This window comes from Corvus kubaryi, unplaced genomic scaffold (genome assembly GCF_017639235.1).
Source record: "Corvus kubaryi isolate FWS band 111438036 unplaced genomic scaffold, C.kubaryi_AGA036_p1.0 37308, whole genome shotgun sequence".
In the NCBI taxonomy this organism is placed as follows: domain Eukaryota; kingdom Metazoa; phylum Chordata; class Aves; order Passeriformes; family Corvidae; genus Corvus; species Corvus kubaryi.
In genome coordinates this window covers 11,225,140-11,244,973 of record NW_024581096.1, presented here as the reverse complement: position 1 = coordinate 11,244,973, position 19,834 = coordinate 11,225,140, and the positions used below count along the sequence as shown (strand labels likewise).

General features: G+C 37.0%; 1 protein-coding gene across 2 annotated transcripts in view; it reads left to right on the top strand.

The window, feature by feature from the left end:
- Positions 1-19,317, top strand: part of WDR70 (WD repeat domain 70) — a 128,150-nt gene extending 108,833 nt beyond the window's left edge. For both annotated transcript variants that reach the window (XM_042028466.1, XM_042028467.1), the window contains 5 exons: positions 5,794-5,894; positions 7,309-7,388; positions 10,069-10,185; positions 10,510-10,672; positions 18,851-19,317. In XM_042028466.1, the coding sequence (XP_041884400.1) occupies positions 5,794-5,894; positions 7,309-7,388; positions 10,069-10,185; positions 10,510-10,672; positions 18,851-18,935 (546 nt within the window). In that variant the 3' untranslated portion in view covers positions 18,936-19,317. The remainder of the gene's footprint in view (positions 1-5,793; positions 5,895-7,308; positions 7,389-10,068; positions 10,186-10,509; positions 10,673-18,850) is intronic.
- Positions 19,318-19,834: the final 517 nt, after the last annotated feature.

The following is a 19,834-nucleotide window of genomic DNA, read 5'->3' as shown; positions in this document are numbered from 1 at the left end:
GTGTAGACATGTTAAGTTTGATGAAACAAGTCCCACCTAAACTCTTCACTTCCCTCTGTGGGTGTTTATTGTCTTCTACTAAAGTACTAGAACATTGAGGCTCTTGTTTTCTGACCTTGCCGACAGCGAAGTAGGAGATAATGGGTTACTTTTGCGTTCATTTCTATTGATTTAAGATTTATGACTATAGGCAATTTACAGGAGAAAAGCCTGCCGCTCTATGAAAGGCTTCTTCTAGCTGAGAGTGAAGCCTACGCTCTCTTACTTGCACGTGATTTCCCAACAACTGTCAAAACATCAGCAACGTCACCATGGAGTTACTGAACTTTATCTAAATTGTAACGCTTTTTAATTCAAATGTTCGTGAATTCTTGCATCATAGGTTAGAGATGTGTGAAAACCTAGGATTAGCATGTTTCCTTTCCATTTTCAGTATTTTTCTGGAATTAGCAGTATTTTTTTCTAGTGGCTATTTGGAAGATCACTTTTGATTTTCCCAATTTACAGGTGGAATGTTGGCTGTACATCCAGCACAGGGAAAGTATGAATATTAGCTGTATGTCAGCATCATTCAGTAGAGATTTCCACCTTCTCAGGGTAGTTTCACGTAGGGATGGAAGTAGACAGATGCAGTCTGCAAATCAGATTTGTAGTCAGTGTTTTCATTTGAATAGTTTGCACTAATAGCTGTGGGAGGAGACATTAATTTAGTGAATTTAGCTTAAAAGTCTGATAGCTGCTCTTGACTGATTAGTCATATCTGGTGTTTTGCAGCAAATGTGTAAGCCAGTTGAAAGACAAGAGTGAAAGTGTGTACCTGAAGTGAAAAGAAAGAAAAATGGAAAATGTTTATTCCATGAGTGCATAACTGATAAGGAAACATGTTTTTCTTTCCTCTTCCTTGAATGGCAGGAGAAGCTTTACAAAAGAACTTGAAAAAGCTGATACGTTATCATGCATTATCTGAAAATACACTTTACATGAAATGTTCGTTTTCAAAAACAGCTGCATGGTACTTAACCTTAAAACTTAACTGTCTTTAGGGAGAAAGGGTGGTTTCCAAAGAAAACAGTGCCTGACTGAGAAGCACTAAGACCTCCTGAAGGAGGGAAAAGAAATTAAAACATCACTGTAAAATATGGCCCCTCTAATTTACTTTTCATTTCACAGTAGCAAAGAAAGAATATAGTCCTGTTGACCTATGTGCTCTAGAAGTGTATGGTGATTCCTATTTATGTCAAAAATACGAAAGTTCTTGGAATTTTTGGAAAATGATGAAACCATTATCATGCCAGTCTTGTAGCAGTTATGACCTCCATATGTGTACACACATACATGTCTGTTTAATAAAATTTTGCTAACAAAAAAAGATTAACTGTTATCATGGGCCTTGTTTACATAAGAAGTTAGTGAGATTTTGTTGGATCTCAGCTGAAATGCACCAAATGAAAAAAATAAATGCTTTTGTACAAGATCAGCTCACAGACATGTAAAATGTTAGTATAGGAATGCAAGAAGGCAGTGATGGACAGAAAACCCAAATCTTCTCTTAATATTTTGCAACAGTGTGAAGGAGGAAAGAGACCTTCTTTGTATATGTTCTTGTTATTTTGTACATAATGGGCAACCTCACATTTTGGTAGATTCAAAAGATACTAGTAAGATTAAGTGACTGCTCAGGCTCTGGAATGCTGCAGAAAAATACTTTAGGTCTAAGATGTAATATTCATGTGAAGACTGTATGTACTCTGTAATTCATAGGAACTAGGAATACTTGCTGCATTAGCTCATTCATGTTTTTTTTCTTTATGTTTTATCACAATGTGTCCTCTTCAAAGCTTCTTACAATCCACATTATCACTGCCAATGTGTCATCTCAAACCATTCATAGTCCCCCTTACTAGAAATTATTAACCTTTCTTTCCTGCCCCCAACCTGTACTGACCCCTCTGAGACTTCTCTTCCCATCCTGGACCAGCTCTATCCACACTCTAAACCTGAATGTTTTTGTCTGAAGTGTGGCCCAGGGAACTGAACTTCACCTTCGCTGCTGCAGTCTTGAACCATCTTTATAAGCAAAGATCCAGGAAAATTCTTTCAGTCTTTGACATCACTCTGTAGTTTTATGACCTTACCAGCTTCATGGTTTCATCTTAGGGGGTAAATTTTCCACTCCTATGCCACAAATCATTTTAATCTTTTCTTGCTGACCTTGTAAAATGCCCTCTCTGCATTGTTTACTCCTGTCAGGGTGTTGCCTAAGTGCTCTGGACAGTTTCAGTTGAAGTAGTTAGCTTTTGCTTGCTGAAAAATCTGCTTTAGTTATTCTTCACTGTGCCTGTTTAACACAGGGCTATGTTCCTAGGCCAGAATAAATGTACCATTCTGTGTTACAGAAAACGAGGCTTCAGTTTCTCATTTAGAGACACTGCTGTTAACTCATGTCAAAGCACTATTACTTGCATGGTACCAGGAAAGCTGTGTGTGTAGTTGCCTAGTGAGCTCACCTAGATGGAGAATAACCTGACAGAAAAATTATTTGGTGGTGTTTACTGTTTACCTGCAGCAGCAGCTCTGCTTCTATGATTCAAAGGGGAAACACGCAGGTGAGAACAGACTGATAGGGCTGAGACTATTTAGGAACCACCCCAGAGCTGCCTACTCTCATTGTGTCTGTCATTGACACCCACTGAATCTGTTCTAACGGTGAGAGTCAGGAAGGTAAATTTAGAGTTCTTCTCTTTTGGATAATATTTTTAATATTTTCCTCATCTGACTTCACAAAAATATTTTCACAATGTTTTCTCAGGATTTCCCAATGTAAGCTACTGTGTTTGTATATGCAATAGACATTGCCAAAGACTTTTCAGATTGATTTCATTTCAAGAACTTAATGCTTTTGCAGCAGCAAAAGTACAAAACAGCTTTTAAATCATTACTAGTAATTATCTTTTGTAATTTTCTTATAATCACAAAGCTGGCCACATCAGTCTATGGAAAAATTATTTTCAGGGTTTTTGTGACAGGCTTCTGGGACTTCATGCTCCAAAAGCATAGTGTCCAAAACATCCAGCCATCACAGAAATCCTTTTTTCAAATGTTGAAGATGTTTATGTGATGATACATTCTGCATTTTATCATTCTTATTTGTTATAAGATACTTTCCATTTGCTCAGCTATGACCTGGAATTTTTTTGTTTTCAGAATATACATAGGTTTTTCTTGTTTTAAACAAAATAAATTATTTGAGGTTTGTGGTTGGGTTTTTGGTTTTTTTATGGTAGGACTGGTTGGACACTGAAACAGGTTGCTGAAAGAGGCTGTTGAGTCTTCATCCTGAGAAATAATAAAAACCAAGCTGGGTGATATCCTGAGCTGTCTGTAGTATCTGACTATGCTAGGAGCAGGATGGTTGAATTAGTCATCTCCAGACCTCTCTTCCAACCACAGCCATTCTGGAGTTGTGTAAAATTCAGTATCAGTAGGTGGGTACCTACCTACGTGCACACGTAAGCAAAGGCAGGAAACCAGTTATTTGTCTGCAATTAAGATACTTACTTGCCTGGAGAGCTGGGAGGTAGGACCTACTTTGAGATGGAATTTGATGTTTAGCATTTCCAGTGATAAATATGTGTCCCTGAGTTATTCTAAGTGGAAGCAGTGAGAAGTTAGAGGCATCAAATAAATGCTCTTTAAGTGTTAGTTATTTTTGTGTGATAAAGATTCTCCTTACCCTTCCCTCCCAGTGTTAAGACCTAGCCTACAATGATCCCTTTGTTATACAGTTGATTAGAATTTTCACTTCTTTAGGATTATATGATTGGGAAAATTTTTTAGGATATAGTTCAGGAATTCAGCATTTCGGTATTTTTGAAGTATTGTTAGTTTCTAAAATAATGTGAAAACCACATAAATAGTTTTTATTACTACTTATAAAGTAGGTTTATATGCCAGTGGATTAGTAAAATTACTACATGTTCAGAGCTTGAGTTTGTTTAGTTTTTAACACATTGTATTCTGGGGACGTTTTACAGTTTCAGAAGATTTATAGGGCTACATTTAATGGCAGTTTCTTTTGCCTGCACTGTAGCACGTGCCATGGTGGTTTTAAGTGTGCTGTGCATGTTTGACAAGTTAGAAACTCAGCAAACCCCATCAGACAGCCACACTGTCTCAGGCTTGTTTTTGTTGGCTGGTATCCACTACCATGCTATAAAATACATTTACTTGACAGTAGAAAGTGGAGAACCACATTAACTACAGAGTTTAAAAAGGCTGGCTAACCACATGCAATAAATATTAATAAAAGAAAAGGCCACCCACCTTTGACCTTCAATACTTGTTAGTAGCTTTTGTGTTTTAGAGTTACTTTAGCATTTTGAGCATTACATAACAGTACGTAAGACTCTTACTTAAGTCAAACAACTTGTTAGCTTATAACTTATCTATTAATAGCTTATCTATTAATAACTTACCTATTGTGTACCTCAGATTTACCTCTAAAAATGTTGTTTTGTAGTTGTCTTGTAATAAGCAAGCCAGGTTTATTTGTACCTGTAAGTAAATGGGAAGTAATGTTGTATGTTGTGTGTATGTAGAAGGAGGATACTCTGCTGGGGAACCTTGTAAAGAATGACTATTTGATTAATGAAACTTATCTCACTCAGTTTTTCTTGAAACAAGAACACAAAGCAAAAAAACAGCTCAGAGGAGTGTCATGCATCATCTTGTGGTAAAATGAAGTTCTGATTCATAATGGCTGAATGGGCTTCAGGATTTTTTCAGTATTTTTAATGTTATGTGCCTCCTAGCATTCAAAAAAATGGAGTCTGACAAAACCAGAAATAGTATGGAACATGCAGTGGGAAGTGGAGGGAGAAGAAAGGCAAGGCTAGAAAAGGGAGCATTGTTCCATGAAATACTAACAGGATAATGTATCTTGCTAGCTCTGAATACATTTATTACATAAGTAGCACAAACAAACTTCAGCCTTGGACGCTATCCCTTTAAGGCATCACTGTCTGTCAAAAATAGATACTTTCTTTTGTGTTTTTGATGAGACAGGTTGTCCTCTGTGGGAGATTGTGCCCACTTTGGTTCTCTCAAGTCAGAAGTTTGAGTCTTAGAGTTTCTGTGCTGCTGAATCAGACTGAAAACAGTACTCACATGGAGATTCAAAGTCACATGTAGAACAATTCTCTTAATGTCTGAAAATGAGTTTCGCTGCTGACCAGAAGGGTGACAGTACTATGAGACATTGGTTTCAAATACCAAGTTCTTAGTGTTGTGGGTAACAAAGAAGCAAGAGTGACAATCAGCATCTCTTCCGTTTCTGCAGTGAGCAAGTGAAAGGTCAACAGTGTATGACAAGAAGGGAAAAAACAGATAAGGTGATGAATGAAGTGGGAGAATTAAGAATTAAAAATAAGAACACAAAAGTCATGAAGGCCTGGATCACTGTATCATATCTGAAGCTTAATTGTTCTCCTCAAATTCCTCTCTAACTTTCCATTTCCAATATGCCCATGAAGACCCTGGCAACAGATTATCTGTGGAAACCACTGGTTATCACCCTGTCACCAATTTTTACTTCCTTCCCTGCCTACATCCTTGTGTTGACACTCCTTTTACATTGTATTCTACTCTGGAGTTATTCATTCACATATTCACATGCTCATTCATGTGCTTAAGCTTGGTCCAACTACAGTGTGATGCACTCTCTGACAATGTGAATATTAATTCTAAGGTCCAGATGAGTGACCAACTAACTGTCAATATCTCACTTCATTTCAGAGTGTCGTGCGTTGCCTTTGGCATCCCAAGCTCAACCAGATCATGGTTGGTACTGGAAATGGTTTAGCCAAAGTGTACTATGATCCTGTCAAAAGCCAGAGGTATGTAATTGTGTTTTATTATGGTTGTTTTCACAAATTTAGCCTGATTGTGTGATTCAGTGATTATACTAAGAAATGAGAAAACCTGGTTTAGTAACATTTGTTTTGCAGAGTTACACTTATTTAGCAACAGTAGAAAGAGAAAAAAAAATAACCCAGAATGTTTACTTATGAAGAGTGGCACTTTTTCCTCTGAGCTTTTTCTGTTGCAGTATGCTGACTATTCTACCTGAATTTACAAATGCTTTCATTTTTTAATTGCATGAAACCTGCAGTAGGAATAACCACCCTTTCATCCTGTCTCTTGGAGGTTGCTGAGGAAGTGTGACTGAATGGGTATTTATGGTATTTAGTCATGTATTTTTAATGCATATTTTTTTCCTGAAGTAAAAATCTTGTTTAGAAGCATAAACTTCAGTGCTGGTGAAGTAATACTGGAAGACGCAGTTTGACAAGGTGTAGAGCAAGGAAGTACATCCCCACCTTTCTTCTAGTCTTCCTTGCCACCCTCATTTATGACGTGGATTTTGCCTGTACATCTAAGGGAAAGGTGGTACTGATTTATCAGAAGGTGGCTTGCCAGCCTAAGATGAAGAGGACCTAAGTAGCCTATAAATACTTGTTTTGCAATTCATTTGCCTTTACCATCTGGGTTGGCTGGAGAACTGGGGAATGCTTCCTTCCTGTCAGTCTGGAGGAAATGTACAATTCTTTGATACTGAGTGGGATAAATAAGTTGTTTCCCCTGTATGTGCCATCTTTGTTCTGCTGGCACCCAAAACCAAACTGTGTTACAGTTAATGTTTTCTGGATACTTACTGTCACTTGGGCACTTGGATGTGAAGATAAACTCTGGTTTACAAGATTATCAGAAGTAAGTTTTGTTTTTCTGGTTTTGTCAGTTTAGAGAACAAGAGAATTGATCATCATTGTTTGGACCACAGAGCCCTAGCGCAGTTTTGTGACTGGTTTGTTTCCTCGTATTTACCATGAGGAGGAAAATACTACTGGTTTAATCAATCTTGCTGCAGCCAGGCTTATGCAGTCTTTCCTGCCTTAGTGTTACAGACACCTGGTTAGATAACTGCCACCTCTGCTGCTTAGAAAGAATAATACCAGAGGCAAACGAGTGCCCAAGTTTGGAGAGCAGCACTTCCAATGTGCACACTAAAGTACTGTGGACAAATGAAGTGTGAAATGAATCTTCCACCCTTATTTCTGCATGTCATATAAACTGCTCTGTAACAGAAACACTATAATCTCTCTACCCTCCTTCACATGAGCATGAACAGGCAAAGATACAGACATTCATGAATATTTAGAGTGCTGTGTAATTTTGTTGAGACTGTCTTGAATAAAAACGGATTTCTGTTTGATATAAACAGACTAACTGAACTGCTCTGTTTCCTCGTAGGGGAGCAAAATTATGCGTGGTCAAAACAAAACGAAAAGAGAGACAAGCAGAGACTCTCACACAGGATTACATTATAACACGTAAGAAATTTAAACATATCTTTATAACAGCATCCCTAGCTCATTCTTGGGTTTGAAATGATTTGCAGATCATTTAGCTTTATCTCTTCTCCTCTAAAAAGTCTTTCATTAAGCATTGATCATTGATATCATATATTGGTGCTTCATACAAAATTTTTGTAGTGTTGCACAACCAGAAAGGTATATACATTCCGTATGCTCTGTAAAGTTGTTCATAATGGTTGATTTCTTGATAGGTGGTGCTCCTGAAAGCCTCCAAAATTTTGGAGCTTTCGTAAATCTTCCATTTTGCTTAATTGTGGAGTGTAGGTGGGTTTAGGAAGAGTTTTGCCACTTTGCAGTACCAGTGACAAAATCAGAGATGAGAGAGAAGTCTTGAACAAATACCAAATGGTTTTTCCAAATTTATAACTTAACCCAAGTTATATAGGGTTTTAGACAGCTTAGCTATCCCTAGCCTTAGGGGTTTTTAAGACCTTATGTTCATACTAAGGCTCACTGATGCATAAAAAATAGTTATCGTTGCTTCTATAAAATGTTTAATCATCTGTCTTTTCCCAGTGACAAATTTTACAGTGGAAAGAGAGGATTAACTGAGAGGTCTTGACCCTCCCCATTAGCATTGCCCTATGTAGTGTTTCCTCATGTGAAATAAGAACAGTCACACAGTTGTGCCGTCTTGCTTCTCTTCATCCTCTTTCAGTTCCAGGGTGTTCAGCTCTGATTTCTAGTAAGCTTGGTTTTACACATACTGAAACCATTTTTTCTAGAATGAACAAGTTGTTTGGCAGCATAATAAACAAAAAGAGGTTTAGAGTGAGAAGGTTTGGGCAGTCTTGGTAACTAGACCTATATCAAGGCACTTTGGTTCTGGGTTCCCATCTTGGGCACTTTCTAGCCACAGCTGTCTCCAACCTACCATACTGCTGCAGATGTCCAGCTCCAGTTTTTAGGGTAAACTTAAGCAGCAACTGCCAAAGATCAGGGCTATTTATCTTCATGGGGTGCTCTTAATCCATCCTTATAACATCCTTCACTGTAATGCTTTGTGTGCACTGTCATTAGTGTTTATACTCTAAAGAACTTCTGTGATTTTTTAAAGAAAATTCTGCTTAAAATCCAGTGAAACTTGTGTGTTCAATGGCATTTATAAATGTCATTGAAAGATATAGGTCCAAGTTATGCAAATTTTTGGGATTTCGTCACTGATTTCTAGCTGTTTAACTGTTTCTTCCACATCATTTTGAAACTAAACAAGGATGTTTCCATATACAGTAATGCAGAAAAATGTTGTAAGGATTTGCTCAGCAAATGTTTAAGTTTTTTGCATATTTTGGAAACTTTTCAGAGGTTAGATGTCTGTCTTTTAAGTTACAGATAGAACTGGGAATACCCGAATATCTCCAAAGTGCTTTTGCAAAGTGAACTGACCCTTTTTCTCTTCTCTTTTTTCTTCTCTTTTTTCTCCCCTCTTTCTCTTTTTTTTTTTTTTTTTCTTTTCCTTCAGATTTCTTGTTGCTCCTTAATATGAGAATTGCCTGCAATGGCTACTTAAAATGCAGGAATGTTGTTTTCAGGGATTAAGTGTCACTTTTAAAACACAGAAATACACAGCCTGGTTTTCCTTAGACAACCTTGACTCGACAAATGGCAAAAGCTTGGATCTGTGCATTAGTCACCTCAGATGCTCTGTGGAAACTGATCAAGCTTAGTGCTTGGCAGAAAATTGTCCTTGGCATTTCATACTTAAAGAAATCTGCACAAATTGTTTCAAAAGATCTACTGTGTGTCACCTGTCTGTGACTTCACTCAGTCTAATAAATTGAAGAGGCCTACAGAAATAAACTGAAAACTCAAGCTAATAGGTACCTGAATGTTCCTAAATTTAAGATCTGTTTGATTATTTTTTGTCTTTATTGGATCATTTGGCCCTGACACAATTTCCCTTATTTTGGGAAACAGCAGCAATGAGCACACCTGCATGTGAGATATAAACTTCGCTGCAAGAAAACCATGTCCATTAACATGGTGTTTCTCTGTTGCTAACAAATGAGTCTCTTGTCTGAGTGGATCAAAGCCATTACTGTGATTGAAGATAGCACTTCTATGAGGAAATAGAAATTTTAAATCCTTACAATTTAGGCAGACTGCCTCAGTTATGTTATTTTTCCAATGGTGAGTAATCTTATTATTTTAGAAAGAACATGATTGTGACTTCATAAGCATAAAATTACATTTGGAATCATTGAGGGGTTTCCGCTCCACTCTTTGTCATATCCAAGAATGTATCAAGTGCCTTGTCATGCTCTGAGCACATGAGAAGGCTTTAGAAATATGGGAAGTTCAGAAAAGAGTAAGTGGTTGGTCACAATGCTAATGTTGAGAACTGAATGACAGAGATATGAATGAAATACACATAAATTGTGGAAACAGCATTTCAGAGGAGAGGCTCCTGCCTGAAGGAACCCTGGTATCAGACTGTTTTCATCTTTGAAAAATTCAGCAGAAAGAAACCCCTGAAAGTACAACTCAGTAAACCATTGTTTGGATATAGGATTACTGCGAGGCTGCTCCTGCCACTTTTTCCATTGCAAGAAAGAACCCAACTCTTTGTATTGAAGATGTTAAAAGGAAAGTGGAATTTATAACATTTAATTTTCTCCAAATTGTGACCCTTCAGCCCATGCGCTTCCGATGTTCCGTGAACCACGACAACGAAGCACGAGGAAACAGCTGGAGAAGGATAGGTTGGACCCCATGAAGTCTCACAAACCTGAACCTCCAGTAGCAGGAGCAGGTAATCTAGGCATAATCATTTTAGAGTGTCGTATGCTGAAGGGGCCATCATGTTTTGGTTCTACACTCATTTGGATTTGCATTTTTTGGGTGGTGACTCTACTCCCTAGATCCAGCACTTTAAGACATTGATGTCTCATTGGAGTGCTTGCCTACAAAAAATTAGTAATCACAATGGCTTACTTTGAGTTACATAATCAGCAGAACACCCGCCTGAATGGAGCTCTAAGTTAAACCCTTCCTATAGCATTAAATAACCTCTTTGTATCAGATCACCATAGTAGACTCTGCATATTTCTTAAATATTTTTCTCTTCGTGCCACAGGTCGTGGCGGCCGTGTTGGGACTCATGGGGTCACCCTGTCATCATATATAGTCAAGAACATTGCCTTGGACAAGACAGATGACAGCAACCCTCGAGAGGCCATCTTACGTCACGCGAAGGAAGCAGAGGAGAATCCATACTGGGTGGCTCCAGCATATGCTAAGTAAGGCACCAATTAGGAATACAAGTAACATTTCTAGAGGCCAATAGGAGTTTAGTTAAAATAGAAGAGACATTTTTAATGCTATACTTTCCCTTTTTTTGGATTGCTGCCACAAATACGTAAACCAAGAATATACTCTTTTATGAAGATACGAGTTTCCAGGAGGTTGAATTGTTGAAATTTCATATTTCCACTTTTAAAATGTACCTGCTAGTGCTAGAAGTTATTTTGAAGCTTGCAAAGTTGATTTGAGTTTAGAATCTTCTCCAAATCCATGCCTAAAATTGCAATATACCTTTTAATAGGGTACTATCCCACTGATACATTGCGATAATTTTCCAATATGCCCTCTAGTTCTGACTGATTCTTAGGTTAAACCTTCAAAATATTTACTTGGTGTTATGACAGGATGATTTCTCAACTATCATAAGTTTTTATCTGAATTTTTCCTACATGAGGATCCAAGTAACTGCCTGAATTAACTTGGTTTTAAAGGTACAGCAATATTAAAAATTGCACTGATAAAATCTCCTACCAAAAATTCTACATAAAGAAGTAAGTTTTCAGTTGTTACATAAATTAAAGAACCTCAAAAAGATTTTTTAGTAAAACCTTGGCAATCCCACAGACAGTACTTTATTCAATTTAAATTGTATGTGTGAGTGTGGTATTTGTGTGCATATATTAAAATGAAGATTGTGCTTCTTGAATGCTTTCTAGCCAAGGAGTTTTTTTCCTAAAAATAAATACATTTAAACAATTAAATACAAACAATTAATATACAATAGTATAGAAATAAGTACTACATAAATGCATTTCATACTAATGAACTGAAACGAACACTTCAGAAATTAGTAGAATTGTCATATTTTATTATCATTGAGGGAGCTTTTTTCACAAAATAGTGTCAAGCAGTGTTTTCAAAATGCATAAGGAAAACATTTTGAAGAGCTGAAACAGTCTTCACAGAACAGTATGCCAATAATGAATTACGTTTTTTTTGCACCCCAGTGTTCTATGTCCAAAGCTGTACATTCATTAGTATTTTCCTGATTACTTTCTTTATTGGTGTTCGGCTCTGTAGCTGAATCAATCACCACCTTTTTCCAGAAACTAGAAATATACTAAGAATCACAGCTTGCTTCTGATGGTGACATCTGTTTTCTGACTTGACCCACATGTTCACAGAGATAACTAAATAACTGTTCCAAAGCAGCTTGAGAATGTCAGTGACCCAGCCTGACTTTGGATTGGGTAATTAGTAAGTATGGCACACTGGTAATTGATAAGTATGGCATTTGTACATCAAACCAAGGCATTATACAGTATCACTCTTGGTACCAAAGATGCAATGTTTGAAAGCCCAATTCTGTAGCAATTGTTGTAATTAGTGTGCTAAATATTGATTTTTTAATTGTTTGAGAGCTCATGATTACTAGAGAGGAAATGTACTTGGAATGTGTAGGCATCTGGTTTTATTTGAGGAATCCATTCTCAAAAGTACATGCAATCACACATTCCATCAGGTAGATAGATACCTCAGCATACTTTTAGCTTAAGTAACTTCATTGATTGTATATTAAGTTTCATCCCTGACACCTGGAATGTAGTAGACATGAAAGTTTTAAGACAAAGCTGTGTTACAGGAGGCTTACTGTGTCAGGTGGCCAGATCTCATTACAGTCCCTTGTTAAAGATGTGGCTGCAGGGGAAGAGGAGAGCTGGCTGAGAAGTGGGCAGGATGCAAGTCCAGACTGCTATTAACTTACACACCAGCCGGTGATATGTATGTGGGGGAATTGGACTGCAGCCAGCAGCATGCTGCCTTGATGACTTTGTCAGCTGATAAATCTCATCCTAGTGAAGCTGCCATTATGCTTGCTTTAAAAACTTGACTTTCAGATATCTCTGTGCAAAGAGCATAAAAACCCCCCAAACAATAATAATTAATAATAATAATAATAACACAATAATAATACTATTAATAATGACACTAATATTAATACTAATAATATTTAAGACAATGAAATGCAGAAATTTTCTTACTGTGTCATGCTCTTAGTTTTCAGAAATTCAGGTCTATATTAACAGCCACAAAAAGCTGTGCTATTATAATATAATATATGAAATATAATAATATATAATATTATAGTAATATCCTACGTCTGACTTTACAGAGCATGTATATTTAACCTGTATATAAAATGCATCTTACAGATGTACTTACAGACTTATATTTAATAAAATATGCAAATTGCAAGTAATTGATATGAATTATCATGCAATATTGGTTTGTATATTGGACAGCTGCTTTAGCTATAGCATAAGTTACACTATAGAGGTAGGAAAGGTGATATTCTGATACTTTCTTAAAATCATATACTGTCTTAAGACCTAAAAACCATACATGCAGTATGTTTCATTTTTTAAAATGGTGTTTATTCTTTTACTACTTCACTCTTCTGATGCCAGTTTTTCCACATTTCCTGTAGTAAATTTTTACTTAAACATAGTATAAAACTATCCACTTGATACATCTTTTGCTTGACAAGGCTTTTGGTCCTGTGCTGTCCATGCACATAAAGTTTTCACTCATGTTCAGTGAAACTATAGTTTCCTTACACGTTTTCTTCAGAGAATGTGTAAGGAAACTATAATTACATAATTTTCTCCACTTCCAGTTATGAAATAATTTTAGACTGAGAAGATTAAGAAATTATCTTCTTGTGGTTAATCAGTTTTTATAACTTGGAATATGATGACTGGATTGGAGTTTCTCTGTTCCTGATCCATACTGGTTAAGTCATTCTGAATCAGTTAACTGATTTAATGCTTTTCTAGTTGTATATGAGGGAGAGTGACATTTTTACAAGGGTAGGTAGTGACTGGACAAGGGGGAATGGTTTTAAAATAAAAAAGGAGAGATTTAGATTAGATGTTACAAAGGAATTCTTTACTCAGAGGGTGATGAGGCGCAGAACAGGTTGCCCAGACAAGTTGTGGGTGCACCGTCCCTGGCAGTGTTCAAGGCCAGGTTGGATGAGGCTCTGAGCAACCTGATCCAGTGGAAGGTGTCCCTGCCCATGGCAGGGGGGTTGGAGCTGGATGATCTTTAACGTCCCTTCCAACCCAAACCATTCTATGATTTTCACTTCAATAAATCTTGTAAGAAACACATGACTTCTGCTGTTAGTTTATGCATTCTATGTAAAAATATATCCCTTTTTTTAGAGCTAAAGGTGCCTAATTTACTCTTGAAGCCAAATATTCATTTGCATTATTTATCACTTGAAAAGTTTTTCAAGCTTGTTATCATTATCTTGACCTTTCCGTTTCACCTGACATTTGAGTCAGAAAGGAGGCAGAAGTAAGTAAGAGGCAAAAGAATGGGTGAAAAACAGATGCTGCTGAAAAGGATGCTGGGGATGCTGAATCAGGAGATGACATGTCACCAAAGCCCAGTATGAATAAAGTGTCAAATAAGATGTGATCAACACAGCAGAAAAGTCATAATGGATGAGGATAAGGAAAAGATCTTGAGATTTCTCAGTAAAAAGCTTGTTAGAGTCCTTGGCAAGAGCCATTCCACTGGAGTGAAAGGAAAGGAAGGACAGATTGAAGATTTCAAGTAAAGAACTACAGGAAAGGAACTTGAGGCATCAGTTGTAAATGTTTGAAAATTACATTCTTTGTGAGCTGTTTGTTTTAACACAGCTGTACAGATATACTATAATGACTTCAGATGTCCCTCTGAAGGATCAGCAGGAATTACTAAGCATTGTCTAATCAGGCCCAAATGCAGCTTTCTTCTGTACCAGAGAGAAAGTGAGGGTGAAATTTCCCTCTTCAACAAGGTAAACTGGAGTTCTTGAAAATACCTTTCATTTCAGTGATGTTGCCTCTATTTTGCAGTCTTTTTGATTGCTGCTTGTCACTGTCAAAAGGGAATGACTTGAAGCAAGAGTCTGTAGCTGTGTTGTGTTCACTGAACTTTTTCTCAAAGGCAGTGCCAGTGTGTGAAGTGTTAGTCATGTAGTGGCTCAAATATCATTAGTTGAAGAATCAGGACTGAACAGAATGTCTTGTAACAGCAGCCTTGTTGATATGCCTTGGTATATTTATCCTAAATCTTTTTTTGTAAATTGGTAGTTTTGAGAGGGGAGCCCCTGAGATTTAGGGAAGAGTTAGGATGGTTGGTGGGGTAAAGAAACAAAAAAGGTGCCTGATGCTGAAAACCTTAACTTTTCAGTCTGAAAAGGACCTTTATGGCATTATTCTGGTTTCCAAGCATGCTTGAAAATCTTTTTTCTTTGCTTCTGTGCAATATAAACACAAATTTCAAAAGTTACTTTGACATGAGTCACATGTTGTGATACGTAGTTGTCATCTCCAGCTGGTTTTGCTGCAGCAGTATTATTTATCTGCTAGTCCGTGTCAATGAGCTACTTTTACTGGATCCTCGAAAGGCAATTAAGAAAAACAACCCATAACCAGAGGGATTATGGTGACTCTAAAGCAGTCTTCCTGGTCCCTGGAAATTTTCTAGAGGTCTGCATATCTGAATATCTTGAAAACCACTGAAGTAAAGAGAAAGCACATAGTATAAATAAATCATGCTAGTTTGTTTTCCCGTTTTTGTTTGCAGCCTGTTACCATAACCCACAATAGGAATGCATTTTTCAGTGTATGAGATACTGGTTTCAGCTGACAGTCATGTGGAAACACAGGATCATAGAACAATTTAGGTAGGAAGGGAATGCCTGAAGTAATCGAGTCCAAGCTCCAGCTTCAAGTGCATTCACTTAGATCCGGCTGCTCAGATCCAGTTAGATTTGGGTTGTTCAGGGGCTTGCTCAACCAAGGTTAAATATCCTCAAGGATGGAAATTCCCACACCTCTCTGGGCAGCCTGTTCTAGCAATCTGGTTGGCAGGCACAGTATGCCCATGCTAAGTCCATGCTGCCTGTTCCCTACCACCTTCATGTCCTTTATGCTTCTGGAAATGCCTTCCACTGGGAGTCATTGCACAGTTTTCCTAGGAACTCAGGTTGGGTAGTTCCCCAAATCCTCCTTGTGCCCCTCACAAAAATTCTTACTTTTTCTAGCCAGTGAAAATCTCTCCCAGTCAGCATGACATCTCATTGATGACAGAGTGCCCTTGCAATGACATGGGGCAGCTCCCTCAGTCCCTCTGGATCCACCCATCTGATATGGATTTTTGCATGTCCAATGAGCTACAAACTCTCTGCCTTCCTCTTCCTGTTAGAAATGTCTCAGTCCCTACCAAAGATTCTGCTGTAGTGTAACAGTACTGCAGGCCTGAGGACAGACCTTATCAGGGAAGAATGGAGCCAAAAAAAGCACGGAGTATCTTGACATTTTCAATATGCTATGTTAGTGGTTTACCTGCTCAATAAAGCACATTTTCCTTTGCATTCTTTTGGCTGTCAGTGTTGCTGTAGAAGTCCTTTGTTGTTGCCTCTCACATTTCTTTTCTGTTTCAGTTCCATCTGAGCTTTGGCACTCCTAACTCTGTTCCTCCATGTTCATGTAATGCCTCTGTTCCTCTTAGCTGAGGGTGTCCTCATCTCCTTTGTGTTCTTCCTTTTTGGACTTCGTGGTTTATCATGGTCAGATCCATATGCATTCACCCCAGGCTACTGCCAGGCTGTGCTTTCTTCAGATGAAATGTAATCTGTTTTGAGGAGATTTCCTCAAAGATCAGCCAGCTTTCCTCAGGCCCCTTTGCCCTCCATAGTATTTTGCCATGGGATCTGCCAAACAGATCCCAAACAAACTGAAATCAACCCCCAAAGTCAAGGATAAATAAAACTGAGAAATTTGATGAGGAAAAAGAACACAGCTTTCCACATTTCTTATTTCTGAGGGCTAAATAATACTATTTAGAAGTAGAAAAATTTTTATAATTTTTATGTAAATATTAATCACACAGCAAACTTCTACTACATTTGCTATCTCCAGTGTAGTTACTAAGCAGAAAAAAATTGTCTTTTAATTAGATTAAGTGATCACTGCTGATAAAGCAATAACAAAAACAGTGTTTTAAAATGGTCAGGCATATGAATCACCCTAGGTGCCCCAGTTACAGCTATGTAGCTTGTGGAGGTGGAACAGTTTACATTTCAGCTGAGGCTACAGCTATTTCATGGTAATTTTAAAAAGTGAAGTAGCAAGCAGACTTGATTTCCTCTGTATGTTTTTGCTTTAGCTGGTTACTGCTTGATTATGGTACAGTTTCTCTCTTCTTTTTTTTTTTTGCTTCCCCCCCACCTCAGTTTTCCTGCACTCAGTAGCACACTTACATTATCTGAAGTCTATGACTTTTTTCTGTACCACTCCTATCCTGGAAAAAACGTAGGTTTTGCTGCTTGTTTGACAAATTTATTCATTCTTCTAAGTTGGAAATGCCTGTCTGAATTATGACAGTTGCAGGTTTGTGGTCAGAAATTACAGGCTTGCACTTGGTTAGTTGTGCTTTACTAATGAAACTCTTAATACTGATGTCATCCTAGGGGACATTTAGATACTTTTCATCTCTTGGGGTAAAAGGAAGGTACATTGTTAAAATGGGATAAATAAACCTCTGTCAGTATGTCTGGGAAAAAAGAGAAGATTCCATACATTCTTCCTCTTCAGCAGCTAGCAAAATCCAGTATTTCAGCCAATAAAGCCTTCATCCCTGGTGTCTGGTTTGGATTGAATGTTGATTTTTTTTTTTTTTTCTTTTTTTTTTTTTTTTACATCTTTCTTTAGCAATGGGTTAAGGAGAGTTTATGTACGTATTTTATAATGAAATTTTAAAATAGGAAAATATTTTTTCATCTTAGTTCTGGTTTCCATGGACACCAGAAGGACTCATCTAACTTCCATAGTATAGGTCTTCATCTGGGTGCAAGGTCTGCTACAGCCTGCACCCAGGGACCGTCTGCCAGTCAGAGCTCTGCAGTAGGGCCACCTCTGGAATTATCAGTATGACCCTTTCCTCAATCGCAAGCTTGGACGATGGAGAAGCAGGCAGGGCAATAGAAAGATCCTGTATGTAAGGGGAGTTTTCTTTGACTAGTTTTGGTGCCTTTTGTATCACTTAGTTAACAAGTGGAGAATCCTTCTCTTTAAGAGCTGATGTCTTGCTATTACTCTTTGAAGTCAGAGGCAACATTGGATTTTGCCTATTGTGTTACGTAAGGCAGGCATAATTTTTTTAAGGTTTCTGCATTGTGTAGAGTTTGCCAAATAACAGTTGCTATAATAATAATAATGCTTCACATCCTTAGACTGTTGCAAAAACATTAGTTAATATAGTAATGAGATGATGACTGCCTTGGCTGCATTTTATACTTTGTCATGTTGAGAAGGTGAGCACAACCAGGATCAGAAATCTAATAGTTTCAGCTCTGTAGTGATTGTGCTGAGAATTAGGTTGGAAAAGGGAACTGTGCAGTTATTGAAGAGTAAAACAGGGGAACTGAATGTCCAAACAGTTTATTGAATTGCTACTTGATACTGCATTCATTTAGAAAGTAATCAATAATTACTTTTGTAAAGTTTAAGCGGTATTTAAAATTCAAATGAAGAGTGGAGGAATTGATACCATCACGCTTGACTGTCAGATACACTGTGTTCTCATATGAAGGTCATTAGGTTTTTTGTGGTACAGTAGTGTTAGATAAAGTCTCTGGAGGAGAAGCTGTTTTTTCATGCATAGGCTTAGCCAGAAATCTGGCTTAACTGTTCTGTTTTCACTTACTGGCTGCTGTTGTTCTATAGTGTATCAAAATGGAAGTTTCTTTTTAAAAAAAATCATGGAATGAAGAGACTCTGCTTTTCTAGCATTGAATTAAATGTATTTGTTCCTCACATCTATCTTAATTTTATTCATAGAATACATGGATACTGATTGTAAACTAATGAGGAGATAATACTTGCAAAATACATGTGTTTGTTGTGCTTTTTGCCTGTGAGCTGCAAGTTTCTTCAGTTCTGAGAAGGTTAGTTGATAGGTTAATGTCAAAAATAAAAAATGGACAAGTCTAGAATGCTCTTTTTTTGGAAGTGTCTATATGTATCTATCTCGTTTGTGTCCAGTGCCTGTCTAATACAGTTTCTGATAAAGTATTGTAGTCTGACCACTATTCTGATCTTTTTAATATTTTCTAGAACACAGCCAAAAACAGTTTTTGCGGAAGTGGAACCAGAAGATGATGAAACAGACAAGCCAGAGTGGAAAAAACGTAAAATTTGAAAAATAATTGCTTTAAAGAATCATTTTAGAGCATTTGAAACGAAACGAAATGTTTATTTCTTTATTTGGGATAGTGGGTCAAAATTTGAAAGCAAAAATTACTTCAATTTATAAAACTTGCTGCAGTATAAAAAAGGGCTTATTGAATTACACTGGCTTAATCCCACATCTGAATTTTGTAATAAGGAATTACTTATATTGTGCAAATAACTCCTCTATGTCAGTTACTTAGCTTTGTGAGTTAAGTGAAAAATATTTCTTTATAAATAGTGAATTCATTATATTGCCAAATGTTTTTCATGACTGCCAACTTTACAAATGCCGTGTAATGACAGTGTTCAATGAATTCAAATATACAAATAAAATAGTACAATTCTTCAGACTCCTTTTTATTTTTCCCAGGTAAGAGCTAACAAATTACTGCTTTACAAATGCAACAAACTTTAGATTAGTTATTGTGTAATATTCAAGTTTAGTTCATTTGTGTGTTCACATTCAGTTCACGCTCATGTGAATTTTAGAAAACATGTTTTCTAGTTTCTGTAATTCTTTGCATGATATTCCTTTTAAGTATGTGTAGTATCTACAGCAGATTTTATACAGCTTTTATTTTTAAAAAATGTGAAATTGCAATGGACAATTACATAATTTGGCGTAGTAAAAATAATGTGTTTATTACTGAGTCAATGTAAAATTTTGTTCAGGCTTCCTTATCCCTATTAGTTTGTATGAATGAGTTTTAGGATAGAGCAGATCTGTATTCATTACCCAGGTCTTTGTGTGTATTGACCTTGTGTATATTGACTTTGACTCTGTGTATGCCTGAATTATGTATATCCTGCCTTACACTCTCTGAAGACTGATACTATTCTTTATAAAGTAGTTTGTCTAAATATGGA